This window comes from Leucoraja erinacea, chromosome 13, assembly GCF_028641065.1.
Source record: "Leucoraja erinacea ecotype New England chromosome 13, Leri_hhj_1, whole genome shotgun sequence".
In the NCBI taxonomy this organism is placed as follows: domain Eukaryota; kingdom Metazoa; phylum Chordata; class Chondrichthyes; order Rajiformes; family Rajidae; genus Leucoraja; species Leucoraja erinaceus.
Window position 1 is genome coordinate 4,479,392 of NC_073389.1, and position 19,033 is coordinate 4,498,424.

At 47.5% G+C, this 19,033-nt stretch overlaps 1 protein-coding gene across 2 annotated transcripts in view; it reads right to left on the bottom strand.

Moving 5' to 3' along the window:
• The window catches only part of LOC129702556 (protein maelstrom homolog), a 30,013-nt gene extending 24,844 nt beyond the window's left edge, over positions 1–5,169 (bottom strand). For both annotated transcript variants that reach the window (XM_055644322.1, XM_055644321.1), the window contains exons 1-3: positions 4,975–5,169; positions 4,005–4,106; positions 3,436–3,508 (exon numbers count right to left, since the gene is read on the bottom strand). In XM_055644322.1, the coding sequence (XP_055500297.1) occupies positions 3,436–3,508; positions 4,005–4,106; positions 4,975–5,139 (340 nt within the window). In that variant the 5' untranslated portion in view covers positions 5,140–5,169. The remainder of the gene's footprint in view (positions 1–3,435; positions 3,509–4,004; positions 4,107–4,974) is intronic.
• Between the last annotated feature and the right edge of the window lie 13,864 nt (positions 5,170–19,033).

Genomic DNA, 19,033 nt, shown 5'->3' on the forward strand with positions numbered 1-19,033 from the left:
ACCTTAAACCTATGTCCTCTGGCTCTCGATTCTCATGCTCTGGGCAAGAGGCTGCGCATCTACCCGATCTATTCCTCTCATGATTTTGTAGACCTCTATAATATCACCCCTCATTCTCCTGCGCTCCAAGGAAGAGAGTCCTAGCCTTCTCAAACCCTCCCTATAGCTCATGCCCTTGAATCCCAGCAACATCCTTGTAAATCTTCACTGCACCCATTCCAGCTTGACATCTTTCCTATTACATAGTGCCCAAAACTGATCACAATACTCTAAATGCAGCCTCACCTATGTCTTATACAACTGCAACATAACCTCCCAACTTCTATACTCAATGCTCTGACTGATGAAGGACAATGTGCCAAAAGCCTTTTAGACCCATCTGAGATTCAACAAAAATATATACCTATACAGGGCTCAAAATTAACGGTTGCCCGGGTGCCATTGACCACTCAAAGCGCCGCCGGGCAACTAAACACCGAGTAATTTTGCCAGGCTTGGCAACCAGATACTGGTTTGTACCGAGGATAGACACAAAACACTGGAGTGTCTCCGCGGGTCGGGCAGCATCTCTGGACAAAAGGAACGCGACGTTTTGTGTCGGCAGTGACGGCTGTATTGCGTGGGAAAGATACTAGGTCTAGGTGCTGGGTGAGGAAGTGTCGCAGCGAATGACGGGCGCTGAACAGCGAGCGACAGCGGCTCCATCTCCTGCTGCCGCAACCCGCCCGCCCTGATCAGGGCCGCTGCTTGCAAACCCGCTAACCAAAGATCTTATAGCTATAGGATCTTTGCCGCTAACGACACACTTTCAAAACAAACCCTCCCGCACACCGAGGCCTCCCCCTCCCTCCCGGCCTCGGTGTGCGGGAGGGTTTGTTTTGAAAGTGCGCCATTAGTGGCAAAGATCCTATAGCTATAAGATCTTTGGTTAGCGGGTTTGCAAGCAGCGGCCCTTATCAGGGCGGGTAGGGTGCGGGAGGAGGGGATGGAGCCGCTGTCGCTCATTGATCAGCGCCCGTCATTCACTCCGACACTTCTGAAGCAGCTGCACGACAGATCCTATAGCTATAGCTGCACCGCTCGGTCACGCACCTTGCTGGCGGAGGAGGGAGGTGGTGGCGAAGAGTTCCCAACGGCCAAGGCAGCGGGGCGATGTTGTCCGAGGAGCGCTGACCTTCCTTCCTCCCCGCCTCGCCCCCCTTCTCTCTCTCTCTCTCTCTCTCTTGTACGCTCCCTCCACCTACCCCTCCCCCCCTTATCCTGGGACCCCTCCTCCACACCCAGCACTGATCCCCATCCCCGCTTCAATTCAGTGTTCACTGACATCCCCTGTGCTCCCCTTCCCATCCCCACCCCCCCAATCTATTCATCCTGCGCTGATAACCCTATTCACCTCGCATTGATTCTCCTGCCACCTCCCCCCCCCCATCCATCCTGCACTGGTTCCCCAATTCACCCTGTACTTACCCCTTTCCCATCCATCCTGCACTTCTCCCCCATCCATCCTGCACTTCTCCCCATCCATCCTGTACTGATCCCCCATCCATCCTGTACTGATCCACGCATTCATCCCGTACTGACCCACTCTCCATTTACCCTGCACCTGAGCCTCATGCATCCTGTAGTGATCTCCCATTCATCCTGCACAGACCCTCCGATCCACACTGTACTGACCCCCCCCCCATTCATCCTGCGCTGATCTTCCCCCCATCCATCCTGTACTGATCCTCCCATTCAAGAAGAATGGGGGGAACAGTCTGAAGAAGGGTCTCGACCCGAAACGTTGCCTATCCTTCGCTCCATAGATGCTGCCTCATCCGCTAAGTTTCTCCAGCACTTTTGTCTACCCCATCCATCCCGTAATGAACCCCCCCATTCAACATCACTGACATCCCCCGTGCTCTCCCCTCACAATTTTACCTACTCCAACCAACACATACCAATTCACCTGCCTCAATCCATCCATTCTGCACCGACTGCCTTCTGACCCCCCTCCCCTCCCTGCCATCTATCCACCCCGCACTGACCCCCCTGACCCTATTGTCCTGGAAATGTCTTCAGAGCGAACATTGACTATGTTTGATAACGGAATGCAATCAAATATGTTATAATTCCCTATGTTATTATTTGTTTTAATCCATAAAGATGGATTAATTATATTGTGAACACGTGAAACATTAAAACCGCAGTGTTCGGTTGTCACTGCTACCGTCGACACGTTATTACATAATTCATTTTAACGGCAAATCAATGCTCTTAATATGGAATATCTGTACTGTAGTTATTTAATGAGCAACATTCACAACTATACGTACACATATATGTTACCATGGTCCAGGATTTATTGACACAGGTTGATCATATGCTGAATAATTCAACCACATTTTTGTTTGGAAGTGGAAAGAACTAATAGATTAATTGCAATGTGTAAAAAGAGTTGAGATACTGTCTTATAATTTTGCTGCATGTCATTGTGGGATATATCATGTCTTGATTGGTGAATGTTTAGTTTGTGACTTTATTTGAAGCAGAAATAATATGTGAATGCTTCATTGAGTATAATTCCGACTGGTAACTATGCACTTCGTCCGAGCACATTATCGCACGCGTCATGCAAGCCATCTTAAATGACCACCTAAAATGTCATTTGGCAACCTAAAAAGCTGCCAAGGTTGCCCGGCTGGCAACAGGGAAAAAAAGTTAAGCGAGAGCCTTGCTATACTCCTAGATCCCTCTGCTCTACAACACTCCCCAGAGCCCTATCGTTCACTGTGTAGGTTCTGCCCATGTTAGTGCTCTCAAAATGCAACACCTTATTTCTCTGTATTAAATTCATCAGCCATTCATCAGCCCACCCATCCACCCGTTCAAGATCCTGCTGCGATTTTTGACAACCATCTCCACCATTTACAAAACCACCCCAATTTTGTGTCATCTGCAAACTTGCTAACTATACCATGAATGTTCTCATCCAAATCATTGATACAGATGACAAACAGCAATGGGTCCAGCATCAAACCCTGAGGCACACCACTAGCCACTGAGGCACTTCCACAGGATCACATCTGGAAATGTGACACAGCAACTTTATCCTGCAACTAACCCAGCATTATAAATATCATGAAAAAGAAATATAGTTGAGCAATGCAATTCAAGTCAGTAATATTAAGCTTTTTCCAGTTTATTGCCTATTCCTGGTCTCCAGAGATGCTGCTTGACCCACCAAGTTACTCTAGCAAGTGTTCTCTGCAAGATTCCAGCATCTGCAGTACCTTGTGACTTCATCAATTGAACTAAGATTATTCCAAGGAAAAACTGACGGTTACTTCTGGAAAAAGTAGAACCAGTACATTTTAAAAAAAATATCATGGAAATTTAAAAAAAGTTATTTTTTAATGTTACCGCAGAAGCTTTAGATTCAGTAAGTTAAAATACCTTTGTCACTAAACCAGTTGGCATGAGGATTGCTCATTTCCCTTGTAGTTACAAAGCAGACAGGATCTTGCATCTGCAAGAAACATAACAAGCTAGGTGAGAATTGAGTATTCAACGACTATATCGCATTAAGATAGACACAAAAAGCTGGTGTAACTCAGCCGGTCAGGCAGCTTCTCTGGAGAAGAGGAATAGGTGATGTTTCAGGTTGAGTCCTTTCTTCAGACCCAAAATGTCACCTATTCCTTTTCTCCATAGATGCTGCATGACCCACTGAGTTACTCCAGCTTTTTGTATCCATCTTTGGTTTAAACCAGCATCTGCCATTCCTTCCCACATGACTATATCGCAATACCTATTATTCATGCTTTAACTAGACATTGGCAGTCATCGGCAAAATTATTTGCTCAATCTAAAACATTTACAAAGTTCTCAAAGGCAAAATGTGATTCTGAAAAATGAGAAAAAAATACTTTGTTCCATTTTGTTTAACACTGTACTAGACAGGGTCAGAGTTAGTCTGAGATAGAGCAAACATACTTTCCAAGGGACAAATCAAATAAACTAACCTGTTCTTTTCCTTCAGATTTGTTCAGAGTTTTATTATTCTTCTTAGCTTTCCATTGATGTGCCATCCGAATAAACTTTTCCTTCTCCACTTCATTCAGCGACTTCAATAAAGATTAAATATAACAAGCATTGTACAAAGACTGGAACCGTCCACATTCTTATCTGAGAAGGTATCGATTTGATAACTTGATTATTTATTTTGTTTCCCTTCCAAACATTACATCTAATTACAGAAGGGTCATTATCTGAAACACCACCAATTCACGTTCTCCAGAGATGCTATCAGACCCACTGAGTTGTTCCAGAACTTTGTCTCATTCTTGTAAACCAGCATCTGCAGTTCCTACTCCACCATAATTTAGGACCAAAATTGCCTTTAATCGATGGGGTGTGAATCATTGGAATTCTCCAGCTCAGGTTAAGAATATTGATATTGAATGATAATGAAACCCAAGCTCCAATCAAGTGTGTACATTCAAAGAAATACTATCCCAACCCTGCGTTTTTGTGCCTGTTAGATTAAATGTTTTCCATTTGTAAGTTATAGGAGAGGAACAACCTTGATTATTGGAATTAAAAATATCATAATTACCAGGGTACATGCTGTCTTCAGTAGGAAGGAAAAAATATAAATTTTGAAGAGACCATACTCTGGTTCACATCACTGGTTCCTCAAACTTTGTAGCATCCACAAGTTAAATGCATTAAAAAGATCTCGATTCTGGGACAGTAATGCAAGATTATCTCCTCCAACACGTTATGGCCAAAAATAGCATTACTCTATGTTTTGTAAATCGTTGGAATTCTCCAATTTAGGATTCATTCCAAACTTATTTGAAATTATTAATAATCAGAGGAAAGAGGATCTGCAAGGAACCTAGAATGCACCCTGACCCTGCTCCTTCCCCAGCCATGCTCACCCTCCACTCCCGCCCAAGACAGGCTGTCTCCCCGCCCGGGCCCTCTCACCTCCCAATCGGAGCTGCAGAGCGGGGCGGCATCCCTCAGCCCCTGCACCTCGACGCCCTGCCGGCGCAACTCGGGGATCTTCTCCAGCATGAAGAAGTAATACGGGTTCCTCATCGGCTTCTTCTGCGGCACCGGGACGGGAACGAGCGGCGGCAGCGACGCCATAGACCAGCCTGCAACCCCCGGCACGTGACCGAACCCGTAAACCCCCCCGGCACGTGACCGTCCCCCACACACCCCCCAAACACGTGCAACCGCCCAAACGCCCTAACACGTGGCCCTGCCCCCACAGGGCGCCGGGACGGTTGAGCTGGGCTGGGGTTCGCGTCGCCTCGCCTCAGTCCCTGGGCAGGTCCTCGACGCTTTCCCGTCACCTGGAGAAACCCCCCCCCCCCACAAGAATGCGGACAGGTACGTGGATAGATAAAGGTTCAGAGAGATACAGGGCAAACGTGGGCAAAGTAGACCAGTGTAGATGGGGCATCATGGACGAGATGGGCCGGGAGGCCTAGTTAGTATAGATAGTATTTAAATAGTAGTATTTCCGACCTCTGTGACTTAATTTAGGTGTGTGGGGGTGCTCGGGGAGGGGTAGCACCTCTAGAGGTGGTGGTGGTGGGTGGGGACATGTCGTGCTCCTTTGAGGGGTACTTCGTCCACCTTTGGTCCACACCCAGCACCCAGTTGTGCTCCTATTAACATGGAGGAGGAGCCATCTTGGGGAACGGCTGCTAACCAGCAACCGTCCGTTTAATTCACTTTTTGGTGGCGGTAATGCACCAAAAAAGTTGTTTGCCAACCGCCAAAAAACACTATATAGAAGAAGAAGAAGAAGAATTCAATTCACTTTTTTTTGCAGTTTTAGTGAGTCCTGTGCCTTGTTTGTGGGAGAGATAGACTTTTTTAATGTGGGGGGGTAGGGGGTAACAATATTTCTAGGTCCCTACCTGGTCGGTGAGGCAGCTTTTTCTCCGGGCTGCCCTGTCGACCCGTCCTCGTGGCCTACCAGCGGGAGTGGAGCAGCGTTTTCCTTCATCTTGTTCCCTATTGATTTTATATGGACATAACAAAAAAGCTGTGATCGTGGACAGTCAAAAGGCCATAACTTTCTTAAAAATTAAGAGAACTGAATTAAATTTTCAGTTATCATAGATTGAAGCATTCTGAAACAAATATAAAACAATCTTACTTGGATGACCTGAAATTAAAGCATATAATTAGTTAGTTACCAAATTGTACCTAATTCCAAACTTCAATTACTAGATCTAAACATCTATCCATTTCTTAAGAAAAGATTAATATTTTTAAATAACCTAAGTGTCCAAATAACATTCACAATGAATTCACAATAAAACATGATTTTTAAATCTCGTTTACATTAATTTATCCTGTAGAACGCGCTGGTTTAGAACGTTCCTATTTCAGTAGATTTGAAGCCCAAATGCCCAGAAAAATACTGCAAGATTTAATGGGGCCCCAAATTAGCTACTCGTAACATTAAACTTTTGAACAGCCTAGGGAAAATCGTGTTTTAAACCCGCCCCCCTCTCAACGGCGCCAAAATCGCATACACGGGCTTGGACAGATCTGCAGCGACGCTTAAGGTAGGTTTTGCAACATACCTAGGTAAACTGCTTCGGCTGGCGGGCTAAGCCAAGTGAGGGTTGCGGACGGGTCTCAGATCAAACCGCCGGTAGATTCAGCCTAACGTGCGTACTCTGTTCCGGAGGATTGGGCGGAGGAAATCCACTGAAGGGTTCAACGGCCAGGAAGACTGGTGTGCCAAGGGCATGTCAAAGCACGAAAGAAGACATGGCTAACCACTAGCCAAGGGATAGGAATGTTACAAAATTTTGAGACTTTAAAAATCAATTCTGTAATTTATCCCATCAGATAAAGCATTAAAAAACCTTTAATATTTACCTAATTCACTTCCATATCTTAAGTATTAAAAAAATTATGGTCATTTTCATACTAGGAAATTAGCATCTTGTTCCCTATTGATTTCTATTGACTTAACTCAAAAGCTGTGATCGAGTTGCCAATATCGGGGCCTAATTAACATTTTGCATCATCAGATTAAAATTAAATTACACCAAAAAATAGATAAGAAGTTAAGTAAACGTCCTACATACCTTTTGTTTTAGCCTGAACTTGCAATCTGTGATTTTGAAGGCCTTGAATTTGAGCCCCGACTTTCAAATCCAGCAATTCAATAGACCAGCAACGTGTTGAAAAAAAAAACGCGAACGGATGACAAAACGGGATTTCCTCAACATCATAAGGTTGTTGTAAGAGGAAATCCCTCCCTGACACGAATAGATCAATTGTGTTAGCCTGGAGGAGCAAGATACTCCAGGTGCTGGAATCTGGAGCAAAAAACATACAGCTGGAGGTACTCAGCTTTTGCGGAGGCAATGGAATGATCAAGTCAGATGTATTTTATTGTCATATGTACTGAAATGGAACAATGAGCTTCAGATTTGCAGCAGTACAGAAGATAGACACATAAAGCTGGATTAACTCAGCGGCACGAGCAGCATCTCTGGAGAGAAGGAATGGATGACGTTTCAGGTCAAGACCCTTCAGCCTGGCTAGGGATAAGGGAAACGAGAGATATAGATGGTGATATAGAGAGAAAGAACAATGAATGAAAGATATGCAAAAAAAGTAACAATGATAGAGGAAACAGGTAAGCTGTTTGTAGGGTGAAAATGAGAAGCTAGTGCGATATGGGTGGGGGAGGGATAGAGAGGGGGAATGCCGGGGCTACCTGAAGTGAGAGGTCAATATTCTTACCACTGGGCTGCGCTGCCCAAGCAAAATATGAGATGCTGTTCCTCCAATTTGCATTTAGCCTCACTCTGACAATGGAGGAGACCGAGGAGAGAAAGGTCTGTGTAGGAATGGGAATGAGAATTGAAATGTTTAGCAATCAGGAGATCAGGTAGGTTCAGGCGGGCTGAGCGAAGGTGTTCCGTGAAACGATCGCCCAGTCTGCGTTTGGTCTCGCCGATGTATAAGAGTTCACATCTTAAACAACGGATAACAGTAGATGAGGTTGGAGGAGGTGCAAGTGAACCTCTGCCTAACATGAAAGGACTGTCGGGGTCCCTGGACTGAGGGAGGAAGTATATCCACAGGATTTTGCATCTTCTGCGGTTGCAGTGGAAGGTACCTGGGGAAGGAATGGTTTGAGTGGGAAGGATGAGTTAACCAGGGAGTTGAGGAGGAAACAGAATCTGCGGAAGGCGGAAAGGAGTGGAGATGGCAAAATGCAGCTCATGGTGGGATTCTGTTGGAGGTGGCGGAATTTTCGGAGTATTATGTGTTGCATGAGACGCTGATAGGGTAGAAGGTAAGGACAAGGGGGGACTCTGACTGTTGTGACTGGGGGGAAGGGGAGCAAGGGCGGAACTGCGGGGTACCGAGGAGACACGAGTGAGGGCCTCATCTATGATGGGAGAGGGGAACCCCCATTCCCTAAAGATTGAGGACATCTCAGATGTTCTAGTATGGAACATCTTATCTTGGCGCAGTTGCAGCGTAGATGGAGGAATTGGAAGTAGGGAATAGTCTGTGCAGGAAGCAGGGTGGGAAGTGGGCTTGTAATAGACGTCAGTCAATAGTCTATTTCTTGTGATGGAGACTGAGATCAAGAAAGGGGAGGGAGGTGTCGGAGATGGTCCAAGTAAATTTGAGTGCAGGATGAAAATTGGTGGTGAACTTGATGAAGTCCATGAGTTCTGCCTGGGTGCAGGAGGTAGCACCGATGCAGTCATCAATGTAACGGAGATAGAGTTCGGGGATAGGGTTTGTGTACACCTGGAACAAGGATTGTTCAACGTACCCTACAAAGAGGCAGGCATAGCTGAGGCTCATGTGGGCGCCCATAGCTACGCCTTGGGCTTGGAGGAAGTGGGAGCAGTCAAAGGAGAAGTTGTTGAGGGTGAGGGCCAGATCCACTAAGCGGATTAGAGTGTTAGTACAGGTGCACAACCTTTTATCCGAAAGCCTTGGGACCAGACACTTGTCGGATTTCGGACATTTTCGGATTTCAGAATGGAAGATTTTTAGCGTAGATTAGGTAGGTAGCGCGGGCGGCTTGAAAAGTCTGGAGCAGCTGCCTCCTCCCCGGAGACCGGGAGAATCATTGCATAAATGTTAGTCAGTTAGTTTGGAGGGATTTTATGTGGTGGTAGGGGTGAAGGGGGAAACTTTAATTCTTAGTCCCCTACCTACCTGGTCGGCGACTCCCAACCTCGTGGAGCTGGGGGCTCCGTCCGGCCGCGGGCGGCGCCGGTTGTAGCTCCGACCCCGGCAACTCTACCCCTGGCTGCAAGGCGCTCCAAATCCAGCGCGGCCCGCGGCCGGACGTCCCAGCTCCGAGAAGGTCGGGAGTCGGCGGCATCGCAGCGCTGGGATACCAGCGGGGAGCGGGCAATGCCTTACCGGGTCGCCGTGCGGCATGCTCCGGAGCGCTGTGGCCGCCTTCTTCCAACATTCGCGGAGCTGGGGGCTCCGTCCGGCCGCGGGCGGCGCCGGTTGGAGCTCCGACCCCGGCAACTCTACCCCTGGCTGCGCGGCTCCAAATCCAGCGACGCTCCGCGATGTTGTGTGTCGGCGGCCACAGCGCTCCAGGAGCTTGCCGCACGGCGACCCGTTAAGGCATTGCCCGCACCCCGCTGGTATCCCAGCGCTGCGACGCTGCCGACTCCCGACATTCGCGGAGCTGGGGCGTCCGGCCGCGGGCCGCGCTGGATTTGGAGCGCCTCGCAGCCAGGGGTAGAGTTGCCTGGGCCGGAGCTACAACCGGCGCCGCCCGCGGCCCCACCGGCCACAGCGCTGCGGAGCTTACTGCACAGCGACCCGGTAAGGCATTGACCGCTCCCCGCCTCTCCGACCAGGTAGGGGACTAAGAATTAAAGTTTACCCCTTCACCCCCCTTCACATAAAAGCCCTCCAAACTAACTGACTAACATTTAAGCAATGATTTACAGATGCTTAAGCGTCTCCCGGTCTCCAGGGAGGAGGCAGCCGCTACAGTAGTACAGACCTGGGTTGACCGTGGGTCGTTTTGGGTCAGGTTTGGCGCCAAACGCGAGCTTTGGTGCGCAGACGACATCTGGAAAAAATGGCCGGTTTTCGGAGCTTTTCGGTTTCTGGAACACCGGATAAAAGGTTGTGCACCTGTAGTGGGAGATTGGATGGTTCTGCAGTCGAGGAAGAAACAGAGGGTTTTAAAGCCCTCCTGGTGAGGGATATAGAGTGACAACAGATGAGGGAGTGGGGGCTCTGAAAGCAGGGCATATGAGGTATCTTGGACATAGGTCAGGATAGATTGGACCGGGAGAATGGATGGTCGAGGTACGTGGACAGGAACAGGCAAAAATAATGGGTCTGCCAGGGTAGTTGTGTTTGCGGATTTGGGGAGCAGGTAAAAATGGGTTGGGAAACGATAATGTTAGAGGCTGTGAAAGTCAGACAGCCAAAAGTGATGAAATCAGTAATGGTGTTTGTGAGTGAGACCTGGTGCTCATCTGTGGGATCATGGATCCAAGGATAAGTCGGAGGAGGTGTCTGAGAGTTGTCGCCTGGCCTCAGCCTGGTAGAGGTCAGCGCGCCAGACTACCGCGGCACCTCCCTTGTCGGCGGGTTTGATTATATTGTCGGGGTTGCTGCAGAGTAAACGAAGGGCTGTACGTTGAGAAGGGGTGAGGTTAGAGTAAGTAAGGGGAGTGGAAAAGTTGAGACGGTTGATGCCACGCCGGCAGTTAGAAATAAAGAGGTCTAGAGAGGGTTCAAGACCGTTCCGGGGTGTCCAAGAGCAGGGGGGGAGGGGGCAGTGGAGACGGGAGAAGGGGTCATCACTGGTTGGTAGAGATTTCCCGATGCTGCAGGAGTTTAGGGCCTGGGAAGGGCCCGTTTGGGTTACGAGTCACTAGTGGCATGGTCAAAAGTGACAAAAACACACTACATCTATTTGTTTGTGCACGTCGGGTTGATTGCATTTGTGGAAACAGGGTGGAACGCGTGGAGGTTACAATCTCCCATCTTGAAGTGCCAAACCACCATGCATCCATCCTCAGCGACCGTAGATTTAGGGTCTCGCTTGGGAACCAGACCAGCTCTGTCAGGACCCTGAATGATGTTCTCCCCCAGGGCTCTGTCCTAGCTCCCCCACTCTTCAACATTTCTGTGAGTGACATGCCAACTACCTCATCCAGGAAGTTTGCACATGCAGATGACCTTGCCCTTGCCTACCAGGGAGCTGCCCCTGAGATTATCAGCAGAGTGCTAACCCAGGACTTGAAGGGGATGGAGGAGTACGGCACCTTCTGGCAATTTCACCCTAACCCATCAAAGCCAACTGTTACCCAATGCAAAGCTCCTAGTGTTCTTTTCTGGTAAGCCGGTGAAGAATGAAGAATTCCCCAAGTACCTCGGAGTCACCCTGGTTCGCACCCTTACCTATCATGAACACCTAAAGAGGGTGGCTGATAAACTGAAAGCAAGGGCTCTAGGGTCCTTGGAGTATCTGGAGTATTGTGCACAATTTTGGCTCCTAATTTGAGGAAGGACATCCTTGTGATTGAGGCAGTGCAGAGTAGGTTCACAAGATTGATCCCTGGGATGGGGGGACTGTCATATGAGGAAAGATTGAAAAGACTAGGCTTGTATTCACTGGAGTTTAGAAGGATGAGGGGATACCTTATAGGATTATATAAAATTATAAAAGGACTGGACAAACTAGATGCAGGAAAAATGTTCCCAATGTTGGGCGAGTCCAGAACCAGGGGGCACAGTCTTAGAATAAAGGGGAGGCCATTTAAGACGGAGGTAAGAAAAAAAGTCTTCACCCAGAGTTGTGAAATTGTGGAATTCCCTGCCACAGAGGGCAGTGGAGGCAAAGTCACTGGATGGATTTAAGAGAGTTAGATGAAGCTCTAGGGACTAGTGAAATCAAGGGATATGGGGAGAAGGCAGGCACGGGTTATTGATTGGGGACGATCAGCCATGATGACAATGAATGGCGGTGCTGGCTTGAAGGGCCAAATGGCCTCCTCCAGCACCTATATTCTATGTTTCTAAGGGTCAACATCATTAGTAAACATACAAGCAACAGCTGGGGATCCAATGCACACACCCTCCGTACCGCAAGCTTAGCCCTAGTCTACTCAATAGCCGTTTAAATAGACAATAGGTTCAGGAGTAGGCCATACGACCCTTCAAGCCAGCACCGCGATTCAATGTGATCATGGCTGATCATCCACGATCAGTACCCCGTCCCTGCATTCTCCCCATATCTCCTGACTCCGCTACCTTAAAGAGCCCTATCTAGCTCTTTTGAAAGTATCCAAAGAATCGGCCTCCACCACCCTCTTTGAGGCAGAAAATTGCACAGACTCACAAATCTCTGTGTGAAAAAGTGTTTTCTCATCTCTGTTCTAAATGCCTTACCCCTTATTCTTAGACTGTGGCCCCTGGTTCTGGACTCCCCCAACATCGGGAACTTGTTTCCTGCCTCCAGCATGTCCAAACCCTTAATAATCTTATAATCAAAAAGAATCCCTCTCATCCTTCTAAATTCCAGAGTATACAAGCCCAGCCGCTCCATTCTCTCAGCATATGACAGTCCCGCCATCCCAGGAATTAATCTTGTGAACCTATGCTGCACTCCGTCGATAGCACTTCCTCAAATTTGGAGACCAAGACTGCACACAATACTCCAGGTGTGATCTCACTAGGGCCCTGTACAACTGCTGAAGGACCTCTTCGCTCCTATACTCAACTCCTCGTGTTATGAAGGCCAACATGCCATTCGCTTTCTTCACTGCCTGCTGTACCTGCATGCTTATTTTCATTGACTGATGAACAAGGACCCCCAGATCCCGTTGTACTTCCCCTTTTCCCAACTTGAGATTTAGATAATAATCTTCCTGTTTTTGCTACCCAAGTGGATAACCTCACATTTATCCATGTTAAACTGCATTTCCCATGCATCTGCCAACTCACCCAACCTCTTCAACCGCCTGTTCAACAGCTTGGGCTAATAGCTGCCACACCAAACGAGTTGACACTGTCCTTAACTCTGCAATGTGGGTCATCACAGGGACGCTTAATCGACCTGTCCCACTTAGGCGACTTTTTAGGCGACTGCAGTAGACTACGCAGTCGCCACATGTTCGCGGGTGGTTGCTGTGGAGTTGCCTTAATGGTCGTGAGTATAGTGGCCATTTGGCTTGTTTTGTGTGTCATTAATTATGGCATGTGTCTTTAAATTTTAGACTGCCCGTTATATTTTGGGTGGGATTTATGACGTATATTGGGGTGTGTTTGCAATTAAGTTTCTTGCGCAGAAGCTTAGTTTTTAGTTTAGTTTTGGACCAGCATGGAGAAGGCATACCCTTTGACCATGCATAGTGTAACGGTGACTCAAGGAGCTTTCTAACGTTTAAAGCGATATGCTGGTGTTCGATGAAGATTATAGTGTACGAGTCGGAAGAAGGTTGGATGTATACCTTATTGTTTTTCATCAACAATAAAGAATTTATTAATCAAAAGGCTGTGTTATGAAGATTTATCTGGGAAGAAGCTCCGAAGGTCTCTGACGGAGAGCTCGCATGCATATAACGACATTCCCCTTAACCATGTAGTCCACTTAACGGCTAGATTGAGTAATCTTTTGAACGATATAAAAATCTGCTGCTACATTAAGTCGTGTTGGCGGCGCGACTCACCCGTTGCAGCGGCCCCTACAGCCTGTCTAGTTAAATGTTGTGTTGGTGTTTTTTTAATACTGGTTTTAAATGTGTATATGGGAGGGGAGGGGGAAACTGTTTAAAATCTCTTCCCTGTCCGGGAGACCCGACCTTTTCCCTGTCGGGTCTCTGTTGTCATTAGGGCCTAGCACCGTGGAGCGGCCTCAAACCTGAACGACCCGGGGGCTCGGGAGACTGCGGAGCTGCGGACTACTCACCATCGTGGGGCTGGCTGGCCTCGGAGCGTGGGGAGCGGTGGTGACTCGCTGCTGCGACTCGACTCCTGGGGCTCTGAGGCTCCAGCAACGCAGCCGCAGGTCCGGTGGACCGGGACATCGGGAGCTCGCGGGTCCGGGGGGAGAGACCGCTTCCCGGAGCTCCCGCAACGCGACTTCTCTGCCGTGTCGCGGGGTTGTAACGCGTATATTGCCCGGCACGGCTTCATGGCCGTAGGACATTCCAGCGCCTGCCAGGGGCTCCAACATTGTGACTTTTAGACCGGGAGCGGGGCCGTAAATCGCCCGGCAGGCCTAAAATGGCCGTGGGACTTAGCATCGCCCGCCTGGGGCTTGGACAACGGGGGCAGAGAAATGGAGAACAGGGGAGAGAAAAGACTTTGCCTTCCATCACAGTGGGTGATGGATGTTTGTGTGAATTAAATTGTGTGTATGTCTGTGGGAAATTGTCTTTGTTTGTATGGCTGTGGAAACGGAATTTTGTTTGAGCCTCACTGAGGCTCAAATGACAATAAATGGTATTGTATTGTATTGTATTGTAAGTCAAAGGATACCTCCGACGGCGGGGTGAATGCCAGTCCCAGAGAGTGGGACAGAAGATTTGGCTGAGATCTCAAAAGAGGTTTTGGCCAGAAGACCGGTAGCAGCCGAGGAATTAAAGACAATAGATCTCAGCCGGAGATGGCCTCGAGGTCTATCGACAGCGAAGAGACTTATCTGAAGACATTATCAGAAATTGTGAGTAAAATCGACTATTATTTTTGAATTTTGAAGCTGCAAAGCTTTAATTTTAAACGGTTTCTGTAAGAAGAGCCAGAAAGCTAGCCACTAGCTTGGAAGATAGCATAAAAGTGTTTTTCTAATCTATCTGGAGAAAGACGACCGACCTTGCATTTGTTTTGAAGTCTTGATAACACACATTCCTTCTGAATTTACATCATCTTTAAGCCCATGGATGTTTGAGAGATGTTGGCAACAATCTCAGTTTGTTATGGTTCAGATGAAAATGTTGACAAAATAGAATTAGAGCAACCAACAGAAGACTTTGTTCGTTCAATTTAAAGACTTGGCAATCTGCCAAGACCTCTTTAAAATCGTGGAACCTGAAGATGAAGGTTTCATGCCTGAGGAACCACAAGGTGGCGAAGTCAAGCTTAGACAAGGACAACCTGCCTGCCTGAAGGAAATTAAGAAGAGGGAGTGTTTTAACAGCTGGAAGTGCAAGACAACAAGATGCCCGGATGGAAGATGAAAGTACACCACAAGATAATATCTTGAAAGTATCTACACGAACATCAGGACATAAATCTGGTTCTACAGCCAGTTCGGAATCGAGGGTTTCTGCTCGATTGGGAGTTGAAGCTGATCTAGCCGCTCTCTCAATAGAAGCAAATGCCCTTGAAGATGAAACATGAGATTGAGCAAGAAGAAGAGATGAGGCGAGGAGATGAGGCGACAAAAGGAACAGATGAGACGACAAAAGGAAGAGATGACGCGACAGCAGGAGCAGCTGAGGCGACGAAAGGAACAACTGGGACTAGACACAAAGATGGCGGTGGCCAAAGCAAAGAAGGAGATACTGGAAAGAAAGGGTTCGAGATGCAGCTGTAGATTATCGAAGATGATGAACTCTGGACCAAGAGGAAAAACTGCTCCAATTGAGTCAGCATTTGGATCAATTCCACAATCAGGGTTCACTGGATTTCATGGCTTTGAAAACCCATTGGAGTAAGATGGGTAAAACTGCATATCAGCAAATGAGTGCTAAATCAAAACAAACTACTAATGGAGCGTCTGTGGATGCTCAAGACAAACCAATAGTGGACCACGCTTTTCCAAGGCCTGATGCACAGGCTCGAACAGGCCAATTTGAGCCAAAGAGGCCTGTTTATCAACAGGTGGAGCCAAGCTAAGGTTATCTGGATAGATTATTGGCATTGGTGAAAAGTCAAGCTGAATTCATAGCTCGACAAAATACCTCTCTCATTCTACCATCAGCAGAAATTCCTACATATGATGGAGATCCTTTGCAGTATGTAGCTTTCCTAAGGGCATTAGAAGACGTATTAGAAACAAAAGTTATGGATGAAAAGGAGCGCTTACGATTTCTGGCGAAGTACATAAGAGGAGATGTTCAGAACGCCATACACAAGACGAAGAAGACTCAGTGGTGAGGACTCCTTCCCATAAAAAAAAGGCACAAAGGTGCAGGCGACAGAAGAAAAACTCTACCTCATGGCGGACCCGGAACTCGTTGAGGTGGGGACGGAGGGGAATGAAGTTGAGGCCTCTGTTGAGGACAACAGATCTGATCGGTGTTTCAGGTCGCGACCCTGCAACCAGGACTGAGAGAGGTGAGGGAAGATAGTCAATATGAAGAGTTGGTTTAGGCTTATTATTGTCACATGAACCGAAGTACAGTAGAATGCTTTGTATTGCATTCTATACACTCAGATCTGATATACTATACATAAATACAATCAAGTCAAACTCGAGTGCAATAAGTAGAGCAAAGGGGAAAAGAGAGGGGTGATTGTATCACATAATAGTAGATCCTTCTCTGGGAAGAGCATGGAAAGAGTTGCCACCAAAGATAGACACAAAATGCTGGAGTATCCCACAGCTCCGCTCTTGCTCCCCCTCCCCCTTGTCGCAACAATCCCCTTTGTCCTCACTTTTCACCCCATCAGCCTTTGCATACAGTACATAACTTTGAAGAAGGGTTTTAAGCTGAAACATCACCCATTCCTTCTCTCCAGAGATGCTTGCTGTCCCAGTGAGTTACTCCAGCATTCTGTGTCTATCTTTGGTGTAAAGCAGCATCTACAGTTCCTTTCTACACAAATAGTTGCCATGTTCTGGTGGCATCTTGCATGGTGAGTGGAAAGGGTGAGACAGAGGCCAGTGGGTAAGGTATAATCAGGTGAGATAGGGGATGAAGAGTTGATAGAGTCAGGTGGAGAAAGCGAAGGGAGAAGATAAGGTTTGGGTTAGAGACAGGATAGAATGTGATAAGTGGTGTGATAATTATTGATCAGGAAAAATACCTCAATTCATCATGACTGAGCTAAATCATGGAAAGCCCCTTCCTTAGAGCAATGTGCCGAGTATTTTTGCTAGATGGATTGCAGAAGCTGCTCAAGAAGTGAAAGGCTATGATAGGTCGGCAGTAATTGAATAAATATAAATTATTTCTTTGCGAATACAATGGGATAAATTGCCTCAGAGTTTCTTCAGCTTTGTGAAAACATGGTTTGCAGTGAAGAAACTTGAGGATCTTTCCCTCTGCAATATTCCAACAATACACAGGGATAACACAGTCATGTTTACGAACTTCATTATTAACAAAGTGGATGTGGCAGATAGGTTAAAAGACAAAGCAAAACCTATTGATTATATGCAAAATTTATTGCTGGATGCTAAACAAAACCGCTGAGATTCATGATCTGGTGACAGTTGTGAGTAAGCTCTAACACTGAACAGTTATCGTGAATTAGCTCTCGGGTAAAATCATCACCAAGAGCAATAATAAATCTAATCCTGGCAAATAGAAACCTATAGAAGAATACATCCTGAGAGAAATATATAACATTGAGAAGGATAAATATAAACTTTTTCACAGGGTGGAAATGTTAAAGACTGGAAGGCACAACTTTAAGATATAGAGGGGCAAAGTTTAAAGGGGATATGTGGGAATTAGAAGAGGTGAAGGAGATTCATTTAACTTGGCATTATGTTCGGCACGGACATTGTGGTCTGAAGTGCCTGTCCCTGTGCTGCACTGTTCTATGTTTATTAGTCTTATTTCAGAAGAACAACATCTCAGATTCCACTTTGGTAGCGTACAATCCAATGGCATGAACATTAATGCTTACAGTTTCTGGGAACCAACACCCCCGATCCACTTAGGTTCTCTCTCCTTTTGTTCAACTTTCCTATTTTAATTCACCCATCAGCCACACACCTTTCCACCTGGATTTCTTCTCTCTCCTAGCCTTTCCTGTCCCCTGCCTGTCTGTTCCATCTGTCCATCATTCCTCTACAACAATCAGTTATATTCGTCACATGCACATAAAGTGCAAGTGAAATGAATTTGCCAGCAGTGGTACAATGAAAAAGACCACACAAAAACATACTAAAAATGTAACACAAACATCCACCACGGCATTCATCTCTGTGGTGGAAGGCACAAAATTTGGCCAGTCCTGCTCCATTTTCCCCCGTGGTCGGGACCTCAACTCTCCGCAGCCATCGCTGTGGGCGTCCAGATATGCAGACAAGGTAAAAAGTCCAGGTAAGTCCTGAATCAGTGCCTCCCCACCGGAGACCGCGGCTTCAGGTTGGTGTAGGCCAGCGGTCGGAGATTTAAAGTTCCCGCCGCGCCGCAGCCAGAAGCACCGCAGACTGCAGGGCCGGCAGTCGAAGCTCCCCTCCAGGGATCCCCGGCGAGGGACCCCGCTCCTGATGGTAAGTCCACGCCGCACCTGCGGTAGAAGTAGGCCACGGGCCGGCATTCGGAGCTTCTCCCCCCCGGGTCCCCAACGAAGGATCCCAGTCCAAGGACGCAGCGTCAGCTGGAGCTCTGCAGGCCCTGGCTCAGGCTGCCGCGGGCCAGTGAACGGAGCGCTCCCCACCGAAAATCCGCGCTGCGCCCGCCGCTGAAGCCCCAGGCGCGTCTCCGGGAAAGGCCGCACCGATCCTTGCTGTTAGGCCACGGGGGAGGCGACATGGAAAAAGTCGCCTCTCCGTGGAGGAGCTGTTTCCCCCTTATCCCCCCACACCACCCCCCACACAAGACACACAAAGAAACATTAAAAACCCACATTAGGACATACTAAAAAAAAAGTAGAAAGAACTGACTGTCACCTTCCATCCTGTGTCACTACCTTCCCTTTCCCAGCTGACTCCATCTGCTTATCATTTAAGACCACCTCTTCTAATTATACTTATCACTTACCTGCTCCAGTCTGGCCCCTTCATCCCATTTCTTTATCCCGGCTATCTTCCCTCTCCACTATCAATCCTGATGCGGAATCATAACCTGAAACCATTCTGTTGCCC